Source organism: Balaenoptera borealis (assembly GCF_965194805.1).
Source record: "Balaenoptera borealis genome assembly, chromosome: 9".
Taxonomy (NCBI): domain Eukaryota; kingdom Metazoa; phylum Chordata; class Mammalia; order Artiodactyla; family Balaenopteridae; genus Balaenoptera; species Balaenoptera borealis.
Window position 1 is genome coordinate 42,605,699 of NC_138873.1, and position 25,979 is coordinate 42,631,677.

At 40.9% G+C, this 25,979-nt stretch overlaps 1 protein-coding gene and 1 long non-coding RNA gene across 13 annotated transcripts in view; one reads left to right on the forward strand and one right to left on the reverse strand.

Annotated features, from left to right (window-relative positions):
- Positions 1-399: 399 nt before the first annotated feature.
- The window catches only part of LOC309635281, a 63,431-nt gene continuing 37,851 nt past the window's right edge, over positions 400-25,979 (reverse strand). The window contains exons 3-6 of one of the 8 annotated variants that reach the window (XR_014248707.1): positions 25,793-25,973; positions 25,191-25,255; positions 3,570-3,697; positions 400-656 (exon numbers count right to left, since the gene is read on the reverse strand). This is a non-coding gene — a long non-coding RNA (uncharacterized lncRNA). Of the gene's footprint in view, positions 657-1,718; positions 1,952-3,554; positions 3,698-10,194; positions 25,974-25,979 lie in introns of all 8 variants that reach the window. The other 7 variants (XR_014248708.1, XR_014248709.1, XR_014248713.1 and 4 more) reach the window with 7 other exon arrangements.
- CEP85L (centrosomal protein 85L) overlaps positions 6,204-25,979 on the forward strand; it is a 217,855-nt gene continuing 198,079 nt past the window's right edge. Inside the window, exon 1 of one of the 5 annotated variants that reach the window (XM_082406137.1) lies at positions 6,204-8,336. Coding sequence is in view for 1 of the 5 variants with exons in the window: in XM_082406134.1 (XP_082262260.1) it covers positions 10,589-10,606 (18 nt within the window). In the remaining 4 variants the exon portion in view is untranslated. Of the gene's footprint in view, positions 8,337-10,357; positions 10,446-10,491; positions 10,607-25,979 lie in introns of those variants that run through there. The other 4 variants (XM_082406138.1, XM_082406139.1, XM_082406136.1 and 1 more) reach the window with 4 other exon arrangements.

A 25,979-nucleotide genomic window follows, 5' to 3' on the forward strand; every position in this document is an offset into this window, starting at 1 on the left:
AATTAAATAGACTGGTATAGAAAATATCGGGGTGCCTCACGTGTTCTAAGGATAAAAATTATTTCAGTCACATCTGGACGTAGGCACTGGCTTGCTGTGTGAGTGCATTTCACGGTGGGGGCAGCAGTCTGAACCTAGGGGCTCCCAGGCAGCTGCAGGTGTTTGCAGGGAGAGGTTTCTCCCAATCCCTACTGAGAAAAGTGCATCTGCTTATCTGTGCAGAAGCTTCAAAAGGACATTAGGGGACCAAGGAGGCAAAAAGGATGGGGATGTGGAGAAAGGAGATCAGAACAGAAGAGGTAGAGATGGGAGTTCAAAGGGAGAAAGAGAAAGCAAAATGAAATTAAGAACATTAATCCTGTTGGATTAAGAACAAAAAAAGTAGACTCAGACAAGAAATCAGCCAGGAAGATAAGTATGGATTCAAATGCTTTCCCGGGAAAGTGCAAAGGAGAGAAAACCCCCAAATCAAAACCAAAACCCAAACCACCCTGCGCTCAGCATTCCCTCGTTTTGCAGCTGCTCAGCCGAACCTCCAGCAGCCCTCTCTCCATCGCAGGCACTTGTGGTGGGCGCTGGTGCCCGAGGCTGGCCATCTGGGCTTGCTGGTGTCTGCCTGGCGCTGTGGCCTCCAGCTGTCCCTGTAGGTGCAAATCCTAGCGGGAGAAAGTGAAAATGACAGGGGACCTGGTCTGAGTGATGGGCAAGGAGGTGGAATGACAGCACTGCTGCAGTCAGCGTGCAGCCCCAAGGGCGGTTTCTGTTTAATGCTTGCTGAGGACCCAGTGTCCTTGACTATCGCCTCATCACAGACTCAGGGGCAACAGCTATTGAGCACTATTAAATGCAGACCAGGTACCATGAATCCTGTTACATTGAGAGGAAACTGGGTCTCAGAGGGATTCAAGAAATTGCACAGGATCAGTAAGTGGGAGTGCTACGACTCCAGCCACCCTCTGACCTCTGCACAGGGCTCTTTCCAACACAACTGCCCCTCAAGGACAAACTTTTCAAGGAGGCTGCCCCCGGCTATCACACCTGGAAACTGCGCTAGCCATTTTAGTCTCGGGCCTCCATGCCCTCACCCCCCACCAAGTCCCTACTCTGAATATTGGACCAGTGGCCCTTTGGGGGTGGGGTGGGTAGGGTACTTCTGGTGGGAGAGTGGGAAACCCTAGAGATGTCTTCTTCTCTCATCAGCGTTCCTGAACAGGCATGGTGGATGGATGAAAGTAGCCCTCTCTTCCCAAGTTTAAAATGGAGTTTCGGGTCGCCTAAAAATCAAATCCTTAAAAGGAAAGTAAAATACTATTGTCAATTCATTCTTATACACAAACTTACAAACGCCTGGTTAAGGATTATATTCGCGTCTGTTTTATGGTCCCCTGATGTAAGCACAAGGTCAGTCTGCCAGTCCCTCTTCTTCCTGGTTATCTTTTCCACTGCTTTTTCTCTTTATGTCTCAAGCACCCAGTCCTGCCTGTGAGCTCAGGCAGCACTCAGAAGATTCTAATCGAGCGTGGCAATGGACCTGACAGGAAAGCTCTGGGAAAGACAGCCATTTCCAGTGAGCATCTGGGGAGCTGGAATAGGGACACTGGAGTCCTGCTCGCCTACCCCTTTAAGGAAAGAATGTCTGGAGAGTTGGGGGCTGAGATGGGGCCTGCAGACCTCCAGAGGGGTCCAGGTGACACGGGGACTGCTGTGAACTCTCTCACCTGTCATCTCGCTCCCGTGTGCCAGGCTGGTCACTAGGTAAGAGAAAGCATCATCCTGCTCCCACTTGAGGAAACATTAGATTAAGTCAAATCAAGCAGAAGTCTTTCCTTCAGGATTTGGTGAGTTTAATAAGCCAACAGGTGTTGTGAGTCTCCCAAAGAAGAGTATGGTGTGAAGTCAGGAGCGGGGTCCTGAAGCTCTTTCTGGCAGTCTCCTTGCAGAAGAGGAACCACTAGGTGTGGGTGAGATATTATTAATCTTGTTACATGGCAGAGGGAAGTGGGTCTCACAGCAGTCCAGGGAATTGTGGTCCATACAACACAAAATCAAGAATATAAGTTAGGTGTAGCTACAGCTTTGATGGGACCCACACAAACAAAGCTTAGGCTTCCTTAGCTCACAGTCAATCCATATTTTCTGAACATTTGTTTTTTGCGGGGGGCACACCATGTTTCAAAGAAACAGCCTTCCAGAACCCTGAGTCTAAATGTAAAGTGTCCAGGGTCTTGGGCAGCTAGCCTGGCTCTGCAAGGAAGGCATCTGGGCAGATGCTGCCGTCCAGCTTGAGTCCCCCTTTAGCACCGCTTTTCTAATCCACTGAACAAAGCAGTGGCCGCTGGGCTGGAGCTTCTCTGACACACAATGATAAAGAAAGGAAAGTCACCCGCACCGTAAAGGTGGCTTCAGGGAATTTGTTGTTTTTGTGGCTGTTAGATTAATCCTGGACACTATGCAAAAGGCCCAGACCTCCCAGAAGGTGGGTAGGAAGCGACAGCTTCTAAGAGAATGAGCCAACACCAGGGGATGCAGAAACAACTCAGAGGACAGTTCCTTTCATTCTGCTGGCTTTTAAAATGCTGCTCACTCTGTTTCATGTCACGCAAGTCCGTGTGTGACAACTGTTGAGGAACTTGGGCTGTGACATTAAGCAAACACTGCTTGATGTGTTTCTGATTACATTAACGGTGCCTTGCTCTCCAGCATGTTAACTCATCGTAGTTGATTATGCTGACACTGAAAGCTTGTGTTAACATGTGTGTTTGTATTTCTAGCTGTAATTTGGTTCAATACCAATACGAGTATCAATACGATCTGAATTAAATGTGAGATGATCAGCCTAAAACTAGAGCACAGAGGATTTAGATGAGCTCTGAAGATTTACCAAGAGAGACAGTTGCTAAACCCTGAGATAGGTTATTAAGGGAAGTTGTGGAATCTGTTTCCCTGGAGGTTACTAAACCAATGTCTATTCTATAGAAGGTTCCACGATCCTGACAGAAGGTAGAGAGCTTAGTTTGGCTGGCAAGGTCTTCTAACTAAAATCATAGGTACTCTACTCAAGGTAACCATTGAGGGCTCTTATACGCAGGTGGCATTTTGATTCCTTAACACCTTGCTTGCTGATGCTATTCCTGTTAGGAGAGTTAGAAATTCCATTTCAGGTCAGACTAGCCAGGTATGAACTTATTACCAACACGATGCTTTCTTAATTACTCTATAAAGTATGGTGATTATAAAGTAAGGCAACTATTGTTATTGTTGTTACTACTATAATAATAATAATTATTATTATTACCTACCATTTTTGAGCACTCACTATATACTAGGCACTGTGCTAGCTCTTTATATACATGACTTCATCTTCCTCTTATAACAAATATTTTAAGATGAGTATTATTATATCCATTTCATAGATGTTTAAACTGAGTTTTGAGGCTAATAACCTGTTGATCACCCAGCAGGATTCAGACCCAGGTCTGTCTGACTCTAAAGCCTGTGCTTTCATGTATTACAAGGTGTGGCTAATGTATCTAGAAGCACATCAGATCACATACAGTGTTGGCTCTTACGTGCAGTCCCATTGGGCAGCCATGCTCTTCTACTGTGCTCAACAGAGGCTGGGTTCCCTTTTGGACTTGCCTTCATCTCCACAGACACCTCAGAGGTTCACAGAGAATGACATAGTTCCCATCAATCCCTGAAATTTTAGATGGGATGAGAAAGACCTTCATGACAATCACCTATTTCATATGTAGGGGTTCTCACTAGGATAATAAAAGTTCTTCTGCTAAAAAAGTTTGCAAATATAATACACTCTTTTGAAAATTCTCAACATTTTTTGAAAATCCATTGAGCACTTGTCTTGGGTGGGGGGAACACCTGAGGATTATTCAAAACCAAGCCTGGTGAGTTGGGAGAATAATCAATCCAGTTATAAAAAACAAGGTATGAATGATAAAATAATGATGTCAATTTTCTTATGTGATATTGTGACACGTATACTGACAGTGTGTGCCCTGTATTTCCATCGCAACCAACTGTGGCCCCAACACTGACATCCATCTCAGAGCACAGTGACCTAGAAACATCTCACCTATTCATTGACCAATGTCCAAGAGAGGACCAAAATGATGACTTATATGAAATGCATTAATCTAGCAGCTGGTGAACTTTGGAGCAAGACAGATGGTGGAGGTGATGATTTTGTGTGAAATGTTTCCCCTCTCAGCGAGATTGCCAAAAATGTGCTCCTCTGCTATTTTTTCTATCGAGGAGGGGGTGGGAGGAACGACTCTTTTATTGGTGTCTGTAACAGATACATTTTCCTTAAACAAGATGTAGGTCAGTGATAGGCATGACCTTTACAAACACTTTTTGTGCATATTATAATAGGGAAAAAAATTTAGCCTCATGATGAAAAAACAGCACAATATTCTTTTGCTAAGAATTCTGAAATTATTATATTTAGAGTTTTGATATTTTTTTCTGAGAGTTTGGGTCATATCTTGGTTGTTTGCCACCTACAGCTAAATTTAGCCAAACTCGGGCTTATTTCCTTTCCTGTTCTCCTTACGAACCCTTGTCACATCTGAAGTTCCCCGTTGTTGTCAACAGCTCCATTCTCCTGCCAGCCTCCTATGTTCCTAACTTGGTCAGATCTTTCCCTTCTATAATTTTGTCCAGGAAGTCACCAGTTCTAAGGATCCTTGCTCTGTGGGGCTTCTTGAAGTCACATGCTCTCTCCATTCCCACGGGGACAGGCTGCATTGGACCGAAGCATTGCATCTAGACATGGGGAATAGTTTTTAATCTCCCACCTTTAGTTCCTTCCTTATACGAACCATCTTAACCAGCAGCAAGCATTCTTTTCATCATTTGCCTGACAAAATTAAATTAGAGTTATTCAGCAAGTATTCTATCACCTTGCTACTCAACTCATTGTCTTGCAGGCCTTTACTATGCCCATCAGACCCTTGACTGCCTCTTCCTTCAACCGCCTTCCACCTCTGATGTATCCACAGACCATTCAGCCTGGCACTTCCCACCAAGTGATGCCACTTCATCCCTTTCCAACAGTGTTCAAGATTGTTCTTTGTCATGTTTTCCCAGAGAATACGTGGTTTCCATGTTTTCATCCCCACAACTTTCTTCAGTATCCTCTTATCCCTTAGGCACTGATACACAATACAACGAAAGTTTGAAATTAAAAATTTACGTGCCATTGTGTTTGTATTCCTACCTGCTCCATAAATTGTTCAAGCTTCTTTTGTGCAAGAGTCAGCCTCCATTTTTTTTTTTAATATTTAATTAATTAATTTATTTATTTATGGCTGTGTTGGGTCTTCGTTTCTGTGTGAGGGCTTTTCTCCAGTTGCGGCAAGTGGGGGCCATTCTTCATCGCGGTGCGCGGGCCTCTCACTATCGCGGCCTCTCTTGTTGCGGACCACAGGCTCCAGAGCGCAGGCTCAGTAGTTGTGGCTCACGGGCCCAGTTGCTCCGCGGCATGTGGGATCTTCCCAGACCAGGGTGCGAACCCGTGTCCCCTGCATTGGCAGGCAGATTCTCAACCACTGCGCCACCAGGGAAGCCCCAGTCTCCATTTTTGACGTTGCACCTGGGCGTTGGACAGTCCCTACACACAAGATGGGTTTCCATTAGTCCCATCCCAGTCCAGGATCATCTTTAAAAATTCCACATTTTCCTGACAAACTTTGAAGTCAGGAGGTCCTTCCGTGCTATGTAACCAAACTTCTTCTGCTGGATTTAATCAACCCACTGAAAAATTTATCTCTTTTATAAAGAATTTTCTGTGTAAGGAAATCATTGAGTCTAAAAGCTGAGTTTAAAAATAATTCTTTCTTTATTCCAAAACTTATTTACTTTAATGTTGTATAGAAAAGAAAGATTTGGGCTTCCCTGGTGGCGCAGTGGTTGAGAATCTGCCTGCCAATGCAGGGGACATGGGTTCAAGCCCTGGTCTGGGACGATCCCGCGTGCCGCGGAGCGACTAGGCCCGTGAGCCACAATCCCTGAGCCTGCGCGTCTGGAGCCTGTGCTCCGCAACAAGAGAGGCTGCGATAGTGAGAGGCCCGCGCACAGCGATGAAGAGTGGCCTCCACTTGCCGCAACTGGAGAAAGCCCTCGCACGGAAGCGAAGACCCAACACAGCCATAAATAAATAAAAAAAAGAAAAGAAAAGAAAAGAAAGATTTAAGAATTTTTTAGAAAGCAGTTCCTGTCTGCAGACAAGTTGTTAAACAATCAACCCAGAGTTAAGATGCCTACTAAGCTATTCAAATAGGATATGTTTATTTTTTCAGTACCAGAATTTGTTAGGTAGATTCATATATATCAACTTATTTTACCCTCACAACAATTCTTTGAGATAGATTTATTATTCTCACATCATCGACAATGAAACCAAAGCTCAGTGCAGTAAAGTTCCAAGTTCAAGCTCACCAAACTACAAGTGGTGGAGTAGAATTGTTACTTCTGTTTCTTACCATCTAAACCCTGCCCTCTTTCCTAATGCCGAGCTGTTCTGTGCCAAGGGCCTAGGGTTAGCACTGAGCCCCTTAACGAGAAAGAGGCAAAGGACCATGCAGCATGGTTGACAATGGTAGTGAGGCAAACAGAGCCATGGGGAATGTGCCATGTTGATTAGATATTACATTCCCATATGCATTTGGAACTACTTCTGGGCATTATTTCAGTTCCATTGTTTTGTCTGTTTACTTATGGATTAGTCTGAAGCTTTATATTTCAGTATCTGATAGGGCTACCCCTCACTACATTTTTCCCTGGAGATTTTTCTTCTTGCTTGAGAATCAGCTTATCTAGTTGAGAATATCATTATGAAGTTATTTGGGGTCTTATGTCAGATTTATAGGTTAAGTCAGGAGAGTTGATATCTCGATAATATTTTGTGTCTTCCCAACACAAAACATATCAGGTTTTCCCATCTCTTCCAGTGTTCCTTTGTGTCTCTTTTTCATTTCCCTGTACTAGAGTCTTTTGTGTTTTCATTAGATCATAAAGGTAAACCCATTATTTTTTTAATAGTCTTCCTCTTGGTTTATTCTGTGTTTCAGTGTTGCTTTCTTTTCCTCTTTCTCTCTTTCTTTTTTTTTCTCTCTTTCACACAGCACGCATGGACACACATACTGACTTTTTCATCCACAGAGTCATCAAGGGCATTTGAAAGATATTGAACTAAAAGTTCCAGAATCTTCTGTGACAGGTACACAATAAGGTGTTCTTTCTCCCTAGAAGAACATGGCAATAAACTGTCATAAGCTTCATGATGGAGGGACTTTTATCTCTTGTTCATTGCCATTTTCGAAGTGCCTAGAACAGTACACATTTACACTCAGTTATTATTTGTTGACTGAAGGAATGAAAAATCCAGTACATGCCTCCCTAAATCCCACTGGAACAAGGCCCTTGGTTTATGTTTTCTGGCAGGTGAAACTCACTCTGGGTATTTTGTTGTAGAAAGTCTGTTGAGAAGAGAAGCAGTGTGTAGAGGAAAATTATCTTCCTGTGTATATGCTCTACTGACCTATTTCTCCATTAGAGTATTAATAATAAATGCCCAAGGCTCTACTGAAAATAAATAACCTTATTCCTTTTTGCTTCTTATTAGCCAAAGCCTTGCAATTCACATTTGCACAGTGATGGCTCTAAAATACATCCTGGCAGATGGATACTTCTTGAGCTGTCATAAGACGATGAAGAAAATCCAGTTAAATGTGTGGGTTAAGTCGGCAGTGAACAGTCATCATTCTGAACCGTGTTATAAACTGAGGCTCCGGGGCTCTTCAGCGTTACAGCCTTTCCTGGCAGTGTGGGCTGCAAAGTGTGTACAGGAAACACAGTCACACTGTGGTTTCACACCGGAGCTCAGGTTGCCTCTCATGAATATGCATGACGAGGCTGGATCTCGCTCTGGCCACTTGAGTGTTCTTGAGCTTAACTTAACTCCCACAAACCCACTTCCTGCCTATCATTTGAAGATGTTCCTTGAGGAGGTGTGAAAAAGTGAGTTGTAACTCCAATTGTGGAGCATTTTCCTTTCCTTCTCTTCAAGATGACAAACTGCACCCTGATTTATTTTTATTCACTGTGAGTCATTTGCTAGTCTTATTTTATAAATAATATTTTCTACATCTTACTCAGAGGCAGATGGGAAAGTTCAAGGAAACACCCTCTTGGAAAGAGGAAAAGCCCTCCGGTCTGGATTTGCACATTGGTGCCTTTGCTGGAGTCCCCGATAAGCAGTACTGCCATGAGGAAATAAACAGATAGCGAATGGTCCTAGGCAAGCAGCATTTAGAGTGGGTTTTCTTTGTTTTAGAAGTGTCTGTTATTCTGCTCTCACTGCGAACTCTGTGTACTCCTGAGAATGCAAAAAACAAGCTGGAAACTCTTTCCTAATATTCCTAAAACAGGTCACCAGATCGAAAGATACTTGGGATACACGCGCGCGCGTGCGCACACGCACACACACACACACACACACACACACACACACACACACTTGCTAACGGTTATTGTGTGTTTCCTTTGTGAGAGGAAATGGGGGAGGGGAAGGGGGGCTCCAGCGCCTCTGAAGCCAAGAGGCAGCGCTCCAGGAACCCACGTGATGAACAGCATGTGCTGGGAAATGCCAGCCTGTGGCACTCCTCAACTTGGCATACAGACGCAACTCCTGTTTGACAAAATTTACGCAGCAGACAGGGAGTAGTAGGGGTCTTTTCTCTGGACAAACAGTAAAGGGTGAGAAATGGGCATATGTAGGTTGCTATGCAGTTATTTTGCTGTTTATATGGGAGCTTTGCCAAGCAGCACTTAGACCCTGGGAACATTTGCCTTAGTCCATGGAGGTCCCAGCCTTTTCATTCGAACCCACGCCAGTGTCTTTTCCTTTAATGACAATCGTTAGGGAGAAAATGTGCCTTCTTTCTAGATGTGCTGCTTTTATTTCTCCACAGTCTGATAACCCCTTCCTGAAGTCTGTTACTGATATTATCTTGGTTGTCATAGATTACTATGATTCTAATGAACTGTTTGTTTGTTTTTAACGTTAGACATTCTTTTCCTATGGAATGTTCATCCTTTAAAAATTGCTCAACACTGTTTTGGCATTTAAAGCTCATGTTTTAAGAGCTGATGATTTTGTCTCATGGTTAAATGGTGAAATAACAGGGTCAAAGTGAGGTTAATGGGATTTAGAATTTCAATTTGACTGGAGTCTTTCCTTCTGAAAAATGGTGAAAGAAAAGAATGGAGGGATGGAAGGAAAGAGAGGAGGTAGGGAGAGTGAGAAGGAGGAGAGTCTATTCAAGGAAAACTCTTGAATAGGTGAGATTATTGACTAACTCTAAGTTTATCTGAGCTAAACATTTTTTAATACATATTTTTTTAAATTAAAGAAGGTAAATAATTACATTCACATTTCTAAACACTTATTCTACCACATTTTTTCTTCCAGTATTATTGAGATATAATTGACATACAGCACTGTATAAGTTTAAGGTGTACAACATGATGATTTGACCTTCATGCATCATGAAGTGATTATCTCTATAAGTTCAGTGAGCATCCTTCATCTCCTATAGACACAATAAAAGAAAAAAAATTTTTTTCCTTATGATGACAACTCTTAGGATTTACTCCCTTAACTACTTTTGTATATATCATACAGCAGTGTTCATTATATTTATCATGTGGCATGTCACATCCCTAGTACTTATTTATCTTTTAACTGGCAGTTTGTACCTTTTGACCACCTTCATCCAATTTCCCATCCCCTGACAACCCCCTCCTCCCCACCTCTGGTAACCACCAATCTGATCTCTTTTTCTGTGAGTTTGTTTGGTTGGTTTTGAAGTATAACTGACCCACAACATAATCTTAGTTTCTGGTACACAACATAGAGATTCGGTATTTCTATACATTCCAAAATGATCACCACAAAGCTAAACCTTTTTACATGCTCTTCCCAATTCTCTTTGTTGGTTCAACAAATACGTTTCAAGAGTGTACTCTGTACTAGGAATAGAACAATACAGCATTTTTGGCTACCACTTAATCATAGACTCTTTGGATTTTATTCCCCAAAAGTATAATAAATCCTTTTTCCATCGTGCACCTCATATTCTGTCACCCCTGCCATTAGAAAAATTAGATTACCTGTGATTTTTGTTTCATGGCCAGTTTAGGGTTATGTTTCCCCATGTCCAGTTATCTTTACTCTGTTTAGCTCTCGTGGACCATACAACTTAATCCAAGGCCTTAGGAACATGCTGTATCTTACCAAGTCATGTGAGTGTGCTTTTCTGTGAAGTATTTGCAGCCCTCCATCTCATGCCTGAATTGCTTCCTCTGCATCTCTCTCACGAACTCCAGTTGCTTGGGCACTTAACTCTCTCCCCACAGAGGCTGTGAGTACCTTGAGGGCAGGGCCTGTGTCTTATTCATTTCTGAAGGGATGGCAACATAGTCAGCACTTAACAAGTATTTGTAGAAAAAAATGAATGTTGCCCAGAGCATCTTTGTTTCTATATTCTGACCTTCTGGACTTTTTATGGATTGGATTCTAAGAGTGAGTTTGTTGGTCGAAGTCTATATATATTTTTAGTTTTAATAGATGTTGCTAGATTGCTTTCCAAGAAAAGCTAAGGCAATTTTCTCCCATATTTCTACCAGTAATAGGTTTTATTGGTCTTTTAAATGTTTGCCAGTTTAATAGCTATAAAGTGATATCCCATTGTTTAATTTTTATTTTCTTGCTATTAATCAGTTTGAGTATCTTTATATGTGTTTGTTGGTCATTTAGATTTGCTGTTCTGTGAATTAACTTTTTATATACTTTGTCCATCTTGACACGCAAAAGTTTGCATTTATTTCAAGATATATAAAAACAAAAAATATAAAGCCCCTTTAAAATTCCAATTCTAGGTATGTATCCTATGGAAACACTTAGATACGTAAACAAAAATATATGCAAAGCATCCCATTAGAGTATTATTTGTAGTAATAAAAAATTAAGTGTAGTGAAAAGAAAGTAGTTTAATGAATTACGGTGTTTCCTTATTATGACAGAGAATGAGGAATTAAAAAGAATGAGGTAAATCTACATGTACTGCATAAAAGGAATTCAGCATATTGTTAAATGAAAAAAGCAAGTTGTAGAAGATGTATTGCATAGTTCTATCCAAAATTATATATGTACATATGCACATTGTGGAAGAAACTATTTGTCCTTAATCTTAGGAACTATCAGAAACTATATATTTGAGTCACACTGCAGCAAGCAAATAGCAATTGTAAAAGCTAGGTCACATTCCAAAAGATGCATTGAGTTTTTATAGTGTGGGAAATATATGACTAGTCCAATGTGGGAAAAAAAGAAAAAAAAGATGTAAATCAACTATACTCCAATATAAAATAAAAATTGAATTAAAAAAAAAAAAAAGAAAAAAAGAAATAAAACCCAGTGAGTCAGTTCCCTGGGAGTTCAATTAGTTCTGAAGTGACTAACAAGAGGTATGATTTCTTATCTATCAATCCTATATTGCCATATATTATGACTTTCTATATTTTATTTAGAACATGTTTCACAAACCCTGATATTGATAGCTAAAGTTAGCTTACACTTCAGATGGGTAAATGCTGCGTTTGTAGTGAAAACATTTAATAGAGTCCTTATCTATCTTTACAGATCTTCTCTGTTGTTTCCTAACTTTATTTGTGATAAAAGTGTATAACAAAGTGTAATTTTACTTAAGATCACGTCTCAACCTGATGAGTCAGCAAGTGGCTTTATTGTTTTGTTCCCTGGATCATTAATATTCTCTGTCATTGAGCTTTCTTATCAGCTTATAGAAAGCAGCTTAAGTTTAGATCCAAGTGATCTGCAATGAAGTTTATTCCTATTTAAAGGAAGACATGTCTTTCTAATGTTTACATTTTCCCCTCTCAAAAACATGATTTAACTATGCAGTTTCTACAACTTAGGTGTGTTGTGCATATGCCCGCAAACATCTTTTTGTATGTACACCCATTAAAACGAGACCTGTCTGGACATATCAAGCTCTTAACAGGGCCTATGTGCAGGGACAGGGAATGGGAAAGGGAAAGAAGGACGTTGGGAGAGTTCGCTTTTATTCTGAGTACTTCTGTAACGTCTGAATATTTTAAAAATGAGAATATTTTCATTCTTTTGTACTTGTATAATGTTAAAAAATGAAAAGAGAAGATCACTAGGAATTAGCAAAAAGTAAGATTTTATGTATCTCTTAGAACAATATACAAGGAGATTACAACTTTTTGGAGTATGAGGATGCCCTTTAATTGTTAATAATTTTCCGGACAATCATATGATAGCAGTTGTACTTTTAGTATCCGTTTAGAAAAGAAATAACTATCAAAAGGCACTTCAAATCCATTAATACTTTTTAATCTGAATTATCTTTTCCATAACGTTTCTCTCTAGTCTCTCAACTCCCTTGCCTGTCATCAGCATGGTAAAGCCCCAACCTTGGAAGTGTTTATCTTCATGTTTTCCCTGTCTGCACCCACACTATTGAGTTATTCTGGAGAAATAGCACGAGTCGGCCATTGGTACTATTCCAACTCTGTGTCATTAAGCACTGGTCCCTCAAAGCTGCTAGCTCTCCTCCTTTGTTTCCCTAGCCATCTTCTCTCCCACTCACCATAGTAACTATTTCATCCATTCACCATTCTTTTTAAACATTAGCCTCCAAATAATTCAATTCTCTGGAATGGTTTTGGTTTCAGTCTTCCAGGCTAGATTTTAAGCTCTTTGAGGACTGAGACCTTGTCTGTCTCTCTCACAGTTATTTTTCAAGACCCAGCATACTGCTAGAGCAGGTATTCAATAAATACTTAAGGAATAAGTAAATGAATGAATGAATGGATGATGGTTTATAACAGATAGATGATGAGGATTGCTGTGCAGCTTTGCGGGACCAGTGCTTGATGACAGGGGGTTGGAATAGCACCCGTGGCAGAGTTGTGTTATTTCTCCAGGACACCTCAGTAGCGTGGGTGCAGACGGACAGGGAAAACATGAAGATGAACTCATTCAAGGTTGGGGATTTGCTAACGAGGAGCAATGGAGTCGCGATACTAGAGAACATAGTTAAAGTGATGGATCGTGAGATCTCTGCAGGTAGGAAAGGAGTGAAAAAAGGAGACTACTAGGTGAAGAATTGGACTGGGCTTGTGAAGTGAAAGTTCTGGTGGAGTGTGTGAAAAGTAGCTAAATGAGGCTGGAAGAGAAGGAGATTATGGTTGGAGAGAAAAATTTTTACCTAAATGTTTCAGAGGGGAAGCCGTCCCAGGTGATGAGGTTGAGGGTGTGGCCAGGGTTATAGGTGGCTGAATGAATAGAGGAGTCATTAGCTTTGAGAGGTCAGGAAATATGAGAGTCCTCCAGAGCTCTGGATGTATTACCACATAGATGTTCTGGGTGGAGGGTAAGATTGTTTACTGGGAAGAGTGCCAGTTTTCAGTCACAGGAGGGACTGTGGGGCTATAGGTCACATTGAGGAGGTGGGATGGAAGGGGACAAAGGAATTAAACACGTAGAGATGTGAGGAAAAGAAATGAATATGACATAAGTGGTGTTGACCAGTACCTCAAGTTGGAGAAAAGAGAGTTAAAAGAGAAGCAAATATTGAAGGGTAGTAAAAATTCTGTATAATTTTCAGTTGCTTAAAGTAAGCAGTACATAAATCAAAAATTCCAGGAAGTTCAAATATATGTTTCATTAGTTGAGATTACCCTAAGCTAAAAACTAAAATCCTATTAAAATTTTCTGAACCTTTCAGAAGATATAACATCCCAAAGAGGCTCGATTCTAGAAGGAAAATCATAGTAGCTTGCCAATTCCAGTTCTGGTCAGGCATTCTTAGAATACCTTGGAGTGGATTTTAGTCTCAGAGGGATTCTACTTTCAGAATATCAACCAAAGGGCCAAAATAAGGCTCTTGAAAATTTTCTCTACTGAAATGCTCAGTCTGCAAACCTGGATAGTGATGGAAATACATAAGCTTCATTTCTGGCACTTTGAGTGCTGATGAACTTGGTCTTTAATACAAAGAAAACTACTGTTCCTTCTCCTCTCTAGAAAATGAAACTAAAACCAACTCCCTTATCAGAGTACCTGTGTTCTATGCCTAAATTTAAGGCGATGGATCAAGTATACATTACATGCAAGATCTGAGTCCTTGGGGCTTCCCTGGTGGCGCAGTGGTTGAGAGTCTGCCTGCCAATGCAGGGGACACGGGTTCGAGCCCCGGTTTGGGAAGATCCCACATGCCGCGGAGCAACTAGGCCCGTGAGCCACAACTACTGAGCCTGCGCGTCTGGAGCCTGTGCTCTGCAACAAGAGAGGCCGCGACAGTAAGAGGCCCGCGCACTGCGATGAAGAGTGGCCCCCGCTTGCCACAACTAGAGAAAGCCCTCGCACAGAAACGAAGACCCAACACAGCCAAAAATAAATAAATACACCAAAAAAAAAAAAAGATCTGAGTCCTTCCCTCACAGAGAGCAGTACCCGAGGAGCAGGGACACACAGCTAGTGAAAGGCTGTGGTACCTACAGACAAAGCAGCCCCAATGCCCCCCAGTTACCTCAGTGTTGACTGTAGCAAAGAGCTGAGACCAACAATGTGGGGCAGGGTTATCAGGGAAGGCTTCCCAGGCATTGCATCAATGCACAAGGAGAGAGAGAGAAAGAATTCACACCAGGGAGGAAAATTATTTATGGCATTGCAAGGGTGAAAAGAAGATTTTTTCAAGGTCCTGGTATCTCTATTACTCTATCCTAGTGTTTGGACGTATGGAGTACCCATTGCCGTTAAAGTATTAAAATGTGCCAGAAGACTTGGAATCTCTTAATAGCATGTTGAGAAGGGCTGATGACACAACTCCAATTATGCTTTTGGTACAATTGTCATGTCAGATTGATGTCTGGAAAAGGACCGAGATTTGAAAAACTGCATGAGTTCTTGTGTTGTTTTTATCCTTTATTTTGTGCACACCATACTCCACATGCCATTAGTAGCTCCCTCAAAACTCAACAAGATAAAGGTCTGTAAGAGGGACTTGCTGGCTATCTTGATCCCTAATGGAAAGCTCTTAAAACCTGGATTTGATGAGCCCAGGCCATGCCATGTAACTAAACTTTAAACATTTTCTCTTTTGTTGTTCCTTTAGCAGAAATTATATCCCTTCCTCCCGTGTATAAACTGTCTAAGCTCAAAGGGATGTTTTGTGCTGTTTTAGTGTTATCTGACAGCCTGGGGCAAATTATCAGGTAAAACAAGAAGCCAAAATCTAATAAGAGGCAGGGTGCGGAAGGTGCACATCCTCTGGTTATGAGGAGAAGATCGAAGCACCACCCTTCGTTTTCTTTGAGAGCCCGTTTGACCCATGCACTTATAAAAGCAGCAGAAGAAATGCACAGAGGGTGGAAAAGGGTGTGTGTGGGTGATGTTGTTACTTAGCAACAGGGAAGCTTTTGGCTGATATTCTGAACTGAACAAAGGAAAGCAGCTGGGACAGCATGGAATAAATGAATGTGGAAAAAATGAAAAGGAGGAAAGCAGATGTGGCAGTGAGGGAGGGCTAAGAGGAGAATGAAAAATAAAACAGTAAAGGAAAAGCATGAAAATGGATGTGGTAGGTACTTAAAAACCAGAAGACTATGAATAAAAATCTTCTGCAAAAAAAAGTAACTGAAAGAGAGGTGAAAATAGCCAGAAGGATAAGAAAACATCTTCAGTGGAAGCCAGGCAACTGGTGGGAGAAAATTCCCCAATGTAGTGAACTCTCAGCTTAGAACATGGCTCTTTCGTGGTGTTTGAGGTCACATCAGAGTTGGACTTGATGCAAGGTTCCTGGAACAGAGTCCAAACCACCTGAGTCTGATTAGGCCACTTGGAAGATGAGCCAGGAGGTACAGGGGTTCCAAGGATGTTTTTTGTAATATTTTATAATAGGTATGAACCCTTAGAATGATCCGAAAAGAACTTTCAGGTTTTGGGACCACTACATCAGGCCTGACCTAAAAGGAAAACCCCTAGAGAATTGGATGTACTTTAAATCAGGCTAGAAAACTCCCAATTCCATCTTTGATTCCTCCAAACAGGTTATTACAGTGTCAGCACAGAGTTGGTCTTTACTGTGATATTTTCCATGGGTAGATATGCCTTGATGTTTTCCCAAGGCCTTTGTCATGGCAGTTAGATGACATCCTGTATGCATGGGTGTGTTTATTTATATTACATGACAGGTACAGTTCTCACCTACGTTTGTCTCTTAAAAAGGGCAGCTGTGCTTCCTAGCTCATCCTTCACATTTTTTTGATCATTTACATGTGTAAGTAAAAATATTGCGAGCATTTCCTCCCAGTATATGTGCATTTTTATTCATAAACTCTATGCATGTATTATCTAATGATACATGGGCCATTAGATTATGAGATCCATATTAAGAAAGATGAGATAAAGATAAAATTAAATATATATTTTAAATTCTATTTAATTAACAGTCTTGTTTATGAATGGAACCTTCTCCTCCCCACCTTCACCTTCATTCCCCCACCCATCCCGAAGCTCACCTACCTACCACAGGGCATAATGCAATGGCACATAGTAGGGGCTCATTAGGTATTGGCAGGAGACAGAAGTGGAATGGCATTTTCTCAGTCCCTGCTCAGGGTTCTCACACCATGTTTTACAGGGCTGCATGGAATTACCTACATTATCGACAACCGTATTGGTTGATATGTTATTTCTGTTTTTCTACATATAAAATAGGACTAAGTTTGTAACTTATTCCTCTTTAAAAAAACTTTTCTTATCTATAACATATAATTTATTGATTTCTAAGTAAGCATGTTGAATGATAATATACTTTTGGGTTTACTTCTTTCCCACATCTCACTAAAATGACAGTGAAAGGATACAACATGAAGAACCAATGAAAATTAGACAAGGCTTGGTGTATCAGTTATCTATCATTGAATAAAAACTACCTCAAAACTTAGTGGCTTAATATAACACCATTTATTAGTTCACAATTCTTGGGGCAGCAATTTGTTCAGGGTTCAGTTGCAGCAGCTCATCTCTACTCCACATGGCACTGACTGAGATTACTTGCAATTGCAGTCAGTGTGCAGTTAGCTGGGGTTAACAATCAGGGTGCCTCAGTTCTCCACAGAACCTCTCCGGCAGGCTAGCTCAGGCTTCTTCACATATTATTGAGGTTCCAAAGAAGGCAAGAGGAAGCTGCAAAGGCTTCTTGAGGCCTTGTTAGAAGCCACAAATCATCACTTCTGCAGCATTCTATTGTCAAACAAGTTGCAAGGTGTTATGGACGGAATTGCACTTCCCCAAAATTTATATGTTGAAGCCCTAACTCTGAATGTGACTAAATGTAATTTAAAGGCAGATGGGGCCTTTAAATTAAGGTCAAATGATATCATAAGGGTGGGGCCCACATCCAATAGGACCAGTGCCCTTATTAGAGGAGGAAGACACCAGGGACGTGCATATACAGAGAAAAGGTCACAGTGAAAGTGTGGCCAGAAACCAACCCTGCTAACACCTTGATCTTGGACTTCCAGCCTCCAGAACTGTGAGAAAATAAATTTCTGTTGGTTAAGCCATCCAGTCTATGGTATTTTGTTATGGCAGGCTTAGCAGACTAATACACAAGGTCAGCTCAGATTTAAGGGGTGGAAAATAGACCACCTCTTGATGAAAGGAGCTGTAAACAATTTTGTGACCGTTTTTAACCCACCACACTTGGAAAATGTCAGCTTGTTTTAGAAAGTGTAGGTGTATCAAGAGGTATACTTAAAGAAATGCACAAAATACTCCCACCTCCTTCACACATACTAATTTCACTTAAACCACTTTATAATGGAAATTGCATTAACATTTTTTTACTTAGGTAAATAAGAGGTAGTCATTTAGTAGGCATATGTCTAATTAGGAACTAGAAAATGATATTAAAGGCATACAATTTTCATTAGAAAGTGAAAGCTCTGTTATGCCAAAGCAGAGCTATCTACAGAGAGTAGATATAAAGAAAAAAAACACATTTATTTCCAAGATTGAACATTAGAATTATATACTCTATTACATTTATTCTTCTCTGACCACTGGGTAAAAGAAAACATTTCTAATTTTCAGTAGCTGTTGAACCATATCGGTAGATGTTACACCATGTGGACCTTTCCCCCTCCTCCTTCCTAATGGAAACTTCAATTTTATTCGGGTATTCAACCTATCCTCATGTACAGGGGTAAACTTACTAGGTTGAGCCATCATGTTAGTTCCTTTCCCCTTCCTAATGACTGGTTCAAGAACCCAATCTTGAAAGCTGTTCTGTACATGCCATCTCCATGGTGACTATCATTGATGCAGAGATTGAAAATCACTCTAAATGGGAGAACTTATATTCCATGACTCTGAAATGTCCTCTCCCCTACTGAATATAAACAAGGAAGTATTAGAGTCTGGCGGCCACCTTAATAACCATAAAGGATGCCCACCTCAGGACAAAGTAAACACAGAGGCTCCTGAAACTCACCTTTCCTCTAGAAATATTATTATATATGTAATAAACATCTGACTCTTTAGGCCAGTTTCACACGGGTAGCCAAAAGAGTCCTTCCTGTCTGATGATGCTGTTTTTGTCTCGCCTGAGGTGTCCTTGATGATCTCACATAAGAGAGTCTATGGAATGGTTTTACAGGGCAAGTCATTCTCCTCACACGTCACTCCCACTGCTCCTCAACATAACCAAACCTTTAAGCAGATTCAGATCTCCGTATGCCTCGGGAGATTCATTATAAAGCCAAATCCAGGATCAGAAGATGTACTCGCCAAAAGAATAGAAAGACTGCTAATTTATGTTGGAAAAATATGGAGAATATATGTGGAAATGGATTCTGAGAGTACTAGACCAAGGAAGGAAGAACAAAATTATAGATCAGATAGAATTTATCAATAGAGATGTATTTATCAGAAATTCTGGATTTAATGTGCTAGCTCAAACAGTTGGAAGTTGTCTAAATTATTTGCTAAATTATCTTTTGAGCTGTGCTCAACAGTAGTCCATTCTAAATTAACCAGAGATACTAGAAATTTCTTATTTTAATATAGAGGAAGAAATCCAAAAGTTTATGGAGATATAAATATTGGGGTAGATCTTCACATGTGAACCACTCACCTATTCCCAACTGTCTCCTTCCTCTTAGGAAAAGGAAGAAATGGCCAGAAAATATGTCCTAGACCAGAGGCTTGAGAATTGCATAGGTATAAAAAGCACTTTGTGGTTCTTCTTCATATGCTGGGGTAAGAAGAGAATACTCTGTGGTTGAAAAGGGCTCCTGATTTCAATAGGGATGATAAGATGGAAGAGGGCAAGTTGTGGTACTTAACTGCTAAAGTCAAGGTGGGTATGCTGACCATAATAACAGCAGTAGGATTGGCATGGTTTTCAAAATGAAACAACTCTCAAAAATCTCTGCAAGTCTTTTATATTCAGTAGAGTTACATACATCAAAATAGATGGCAGCTTACTAAAGTTCTAATTCATTTGTATAATGGAAAATACTCCAGGATTAATGGTTGTAGCTCTGGTGTTGTGTTCTTGAACATGGTAGTTCTGGTGGTGGCCTTCTGACACCTACCTTTCCAGCCTTTCCAGTGATTTTTGTAAGCACCTAATTCCCTGTCTTAAAACTCTTTCTACTTAACGTACCTAAAGTACTCCTGTGCCCTGAACACTGATGCATCCCATTAGGACCCTGAGCCCTTGCCATGATTATTTCCCCAGTTTCTGGGTATATTATTAAGATAGATGACCTCAGAAAGTGGCAGACTTCCTACACTGACATGGTGAATAAAAAATACTGTAATACTTTTTAAACTTCATCTCTGGGGAAATCACAGAGAATGAGGCCATGGTGTTTCCTACCCATCCCCACTTTTGGCCAGTGCAAAAGATAGAGGAGTCTTGAGAATCACAGAGGATTACTGTAGGCGAAGTCAAGTGGGAATTCCAAGCATACATGATCTTCCAAATGTAGTTGCTTTTTTTGCAGCAAATCTACATACACTGTATGACTGCAGCTTGTATCTGGACACTCCTTTTTCTCCATTCCAACAGAGGACACAAGAAGTAGTTTGATTTCACCTCAAATGACAGAAACATATTTTCAACTGCAGGTTATTTTAACTCTCTATTCTCTGTGCCATAAATTAGTCTATAAGAACTAGGTTGTCTCACCATCCCGAGCTAAATTGGCAATAATATACTGATGAGCTCCAAAGAGCAGGAAGTGGCTGGCATTTTAGATTGAAACCATACATGCCAGAAGGTAGGAAGTAAATCCTATGCTAATGCAGTGACGTTTCTTGGGATCTGTGCTATGTGGCATGTGAGTTTATCCTCTCTAACGTCAAGGACAATTTGTTTCCTACCTCTAGAAAAAAGTACTATGATTTCTGGTGCTCTTTGGATTTTAGAAGCAATAGAGATAACATTTTGTGTGCCCGTCAGCTCTTTCCTGAGTGACCCAAAAGGCTGACAGCTTTGAGTAGGGTCCAGAGGAAGACTCTCCAGCTGGTCCAGGCTGCAACTTTTCCATATGGCCTAAAAGGACCCAACAAGATCAGTGGTGCTCAAAAATCAAATGAGGTCTGTGGTGTGGAAAGACTGAATACAAGATTCACAACAGAAACATCAAGGTTTTAGAACAAAGCTATGCCTTCCTCAGCGAGTTCCATTCCTCTTTGGAGGAATAGTACTTAGCTTGCCACTGGGCCCTGACAGAAACCAGGTGACTATGAAATATAAGCTGCCCATCATGAACGGAGTGTTATCTGATCTACCCAGCTATAAAGTCAAACATATCCAAGTGGAAATAGTATATAGGTGAGTGCATCTGAGCAGGTCCTGAAAGCTCAAGTTTCACAGGCTGATGTCTTCCTCCTATGCCAACTCATGCCACAGGCCACCTCTCCACCCACCAACACTTACAACACCATGAACACTTCTCTAGTATCAGGTGACTGAAGAAAAGGAAAGTGTAGTTTACAGATGGCTTTGCATAATAAGGCGACACCAGCCTCAAATGGATTGCTGAGTACCGCTCAGTCCCACTTAATTGAAGGTGCAAAATTCTCCCAGTAGGTAGAACTTTAAGTGGTATAACATCTTTGTTTTATCCTGGAAAGAGAGATAAGTTGATGGACAGTAACAAATATTTTGGTCAGATTGTCACAGACATGAAAAGAATAAGACAAGATAATTGGTGACAAAGAAGCTTGGGAAGAAGCATGTGGACAGGTCTCATAAAGTGGGCCATATCGTAAAGACATTACGGTTCCATAGAAATGTCCACCACATTGGTTGTGAACCCAGTAGCCAATCTACTTTCTTGAGAACAAAACTTCAGTTTTGTATAGGTACCCATGCTCCTCCATGTGACTTTACACTACAAGGAAGGCTGGTTACATCTCCATCCCAACAGGTGAATCAATTCATCTAGCCCATCATGGTTATTCTATTTTCCATATGAGTGGTTGGCTTAAAAAGGGCCATGTGACCCAATTTTGGCCAATGAGACATTGAAGGAAGTCTGCTATGGGGTTAGTTCTGTGAGAGTTTCTTTACCTATTAAAAATAAGAGGTGGTCTCTTCTTCTGCCTCACTTTGAATTGGGAGCTAGTCTTACAAATAAGAAGAGAGAGGGGAGCATTTCTGCTTGTAGTGGTTGTAGGAACAACATCTGGTTTCTAAGGCCAGCTGCCTCTGTAGTAGCATCCAATGTATTGATATAGTGCCAACAGTGTCAACTGTGCAAGCTGTGATTTCTGACACTAAGTGGCAGCAGCAGCTGTGTCCTCACAGGAATAGTTTTGTGATATGATTTTCATTGTATCCCTGGCTGCATGGCTTCTGAACCTGGACAATCTTTGAACTAACCAATATCCTTTAAATAATCCCTTTTCTGCCCAAACCAGGCAAAGTCCATTTCTGTTGTTCGCAATGAGGCTCCCTGGCTGATATAGGTCTTCTGAATAAAATTGTCTGTGAGATGTTGGTCCAAAAGAAAAAAATGTATTTTTGCAACACTAATATTGCTTTCAGAATTGAGTGTTTCTTTGTAAGTTTTACTTTTTGATGTTATTAAAAGTTAGGAAAGACAAATGTTCATCCACCTACCAGCAGTATTGCCTGGGTCAATCTCCAGCTGGTAAAAATAATTAAGGAGGAGAACATCTTTCTTTGAAAGGATGGGAATTTTTAAAAGATGTATTAATAATGGACTCAGTGGAAACTATCAGTAAATATGCAGTTTGGAATTGGAAAATAAAGGTAGTGCCTTCCATATACGCTGTGGTGCTAGCCCTTACTTGTTACTGCTCCAGAGGAGCAAATAGGCAGATGTTTCACTCTCACAGAGACTTTTAAATTTTATCCTGGGACTGTCCTCGGTCATGTACTGAATGTTGTAATTTCAGCTATTTTTTCCCAACTAGCGGGACTAGAGGTCTCTGTTCTCCTTCTGTCTCATCCGAACAGCTGGGGCCACAAGATTCCCCCCTTCACAATCTGTGCATGCCTATTTCTTAGGCCCAGTTCCAATCACAAGTAAGACAAACTAAATAGCCTGAGTCTCACATTTTGGCCTACTATGTGCTGGGCGTGCTTGTTGGCACTGAGGGTACCCCAGTGTCCAAAAGAGACAAAGTTCAAGATTTAGTGAAACTTCCCTTCCAATGATTTCTTTCCCTGCCCACCAGCAAAAATCCCAGATGCCCCCTTCTATCAATATATCTGCACGTTGTTTCATTTCCTCTGTACTGCTGTCTGTGCCCCAAATCTGGAAATGAAGCAGGAAGTCTTAAAAGATCTGTTAGATTAAAAGAAGTGGGCATGTTGCTTTGTCTACTTAGAAGATTAATATTTTCATTTACTTCAGATGTATAATTGTATGCTTTCATGTAATTGGTGTAGTACATTGATGCTTTCCGTAATGAAATAAAACCCAGATGTTTGGAAGCAGTCAACGAGGGTGAGGCTTTTCTTAGTAGAGGAGGTTGTACTCTACAGTCTCAGCTCTTAGCTCTGAGCATTCTCCTTGGGGATTATTTTAATGACTGTATCACCCGCTGGCCTTGGGAGGCAAAGACTGATACCCTGCTTCCAATGCTTTGTCCCATATATGGGCACATGACTTTTTCTCGTATATCATTTAGCTCAGCTGAGACAGATTTAATGCCCAAATTAAGCTTTACTAAAGGCTAACAAAATGGCAAACTGGATAAGAGTGAAACCATAAAAGTAACCCATCTAACAGACATTGCATAACTTACTCATCTTCAGTTTTTAACCCATTACAGGGCTCTTTACTTTTTCTCTTGAGTTCTGTTTCTGCAAGTACATATTCCCAGATATCTGGCTTTGTCATCATTAAGACCCAAAGAAGAATGGGAGCTTCCATCTATCTCAGGACCATCCTCTCAGCTCTGAGTTTCTACCTGAGGGCCTCCTTCCTCCCCAGATAATCGATCCTGGTAAGAACCACAAGCTTCGTGGAAGGAAAAAAGACATCTACAGTGGTGTAGCCTGACCCACCAATCCTACCCTCTGAGTAGCTGTACGAAGCATTAGTCAGGCCTCTTCCAAGTACAGGTGGCAAAAATTTATCTGCAATTTGCTTAAGAAAAATATTTATATCTTTGGCTAAGAAAACTGAAAAGACAGATCTTGCTTGCTTCAGGCATGGCTGGACGTGGAGTTTCAAATAATGTCATCTATCTTCTGTCATTTGACAGAGGCTTTTGCTCTCTTTCTCTTTTTGTTTCTCTCAGTCTTTCTCTTTTTTACACTGTTCTTCCCTCTTTCTGTCTATCTGTCTTTGTTCTCCTTTCTATTGTGTCTACCTTCAAGGAAAATTCCCATTTTGGCAAAAATGGCCACTAGCAGCTTTGGATTTACGTTAAACTACAGCAATCCCAGTGAAAAGAAAAAGATGTGACCTCTTTCTGAATGGTTGCAGCAAAATTTCAAGAGAGGACTATGATTGGCCCAGTATGGCTCCCCGAACAAATCCTGTGACTGACAGATGGAGTGTTCTGATTGGTCAGCCTGGATAACATACCCATTCCTGTGAAAGGAAAGATGGTGCCCTGTGATTGACGGTCCTACCAGGGAGCAGAGAGGTATTTCCTGGAAAGAAATGCTTTAGGACATTCACAAAGTAACAGGTCTGGATAAAATATGGTATTCCTAATATTCATTCTAGAGATATAGGTATACAAGAGCAGATTATTAGAGTTATAGTTACACATGATAAATTTGATATGGTCTACAAGTCAGACACAGAAGAATTAGGAATAATTAATTATAAAACTGGTTCAGTCATAAGCAATCTGAGACACTGTATCACCAAAGGTGTGGAAAAAGTCTCTAAAGTATTAGACAAGCCTAAATCCCATATAGGATCAAATGCCAGGATTGATTCAGACATACAAGTTACTTTTAAGTGAACTGGGCAAATCAGAAGGGAGGGACCAGGATGCAAAACTTAACCTGAGGCAAGAACCACAAATAATTGACTTTTTTTTTTTTTGGCCGCATCGCACGGTTTGCGGGATCTTAGTTCCCTGACCAGGGATTGAACCCGGGCCACAGGCAGTGAAAGGTGCTGAGCCCTAACACTGGACTGCCAGGGAATTGCCCCAATAATTGACTCTGTTGAAGGTGGAAAGATAAAGGATGTACTCTTACAAGCAAAGCATGGTGTGCAGGACAAGAAGAATGTAAAGTTATTGCAATTATTCTTTTTTTATTACTACATGCTTGAATGAATGAATTGTATTTATGGGGCTTCAAAATCAAAACAAAAAGAAAGATTCTTTTGGTAGTCACATGTTACAGTTGTCTTAACCTACAAACAGTAAGGCTGAGTTGGTTTAGTAATGAAGCAATTCTATTCACAAGCACTGATCACTGTCTATTTTAGTACTGTAGCCATTAATTTCTTGATTTCCCAACCCACAGGAAATCTAATGCAGCCAAGAACTCCTTAAAATTTTTCTGCCACATTCTATAATAGAAAGAATTCCCTACCTCCTCTCATTCCTAATGGAATCACAGCTCTGAGACCATTTTCCTCATGGAACAGCTGAAATGACCTATTAACAAATGAAAGGTTGAAGATTTGAAAGTAAGCTAATGTCCATATGAACTATAATTTTTTTTACCAAACAAAAACCATAAAAAGCATTGTTTGCGATGTTGCATGCAGTATATACTAAGCTATATGCAGCGTACAAAGTTGAAAACCCAGAATTTAACGTGAGATATTTTGAGCTTTGAATTTGGACAATTTATAATTTAAAAGAAAAAGCTATGTAAGTTATAGACCAAATTTGGCTCCCACTGAAAGCAGGGGGTGAGACAAAGACTTGGCTGCAGGTCACATGTGAAGGAGGTGATTCCAGGAAACAGGAGTAAAGGAGCAGGGAGAGTGGGACAAGAGAAGTGGTAAAGTCAATACAAGGGCATGTTATCCAAGTCTTTGCTGAAGGCACAGGGACTCAGTTTGGCTGGGACTTCTGGAAAGTGTGAATGTTTTCCAGAATTTTCCACCTGAGGGAAGTGAGGATGAAGCACGGCTCCCACATTTGTTTATGGCTGACGTTTCCCTGGGGAGCACTAACATAGCTCACCTTAGGGCTGTGTTTTTATACATAAGCCCAGTTGCTCCAGGGCACGGGAGAGACCCAGGGCAGAAGGCAGAATACTTCTGTACCTGCTTGAGGTGGGACCTTGTCAACAGGAGATGAACCTGAACTCTCAGCAGATGAAACAGAGGTGGGCCAAAGAGATGAGAATGGGGCTCCAAGGTATCTGTTG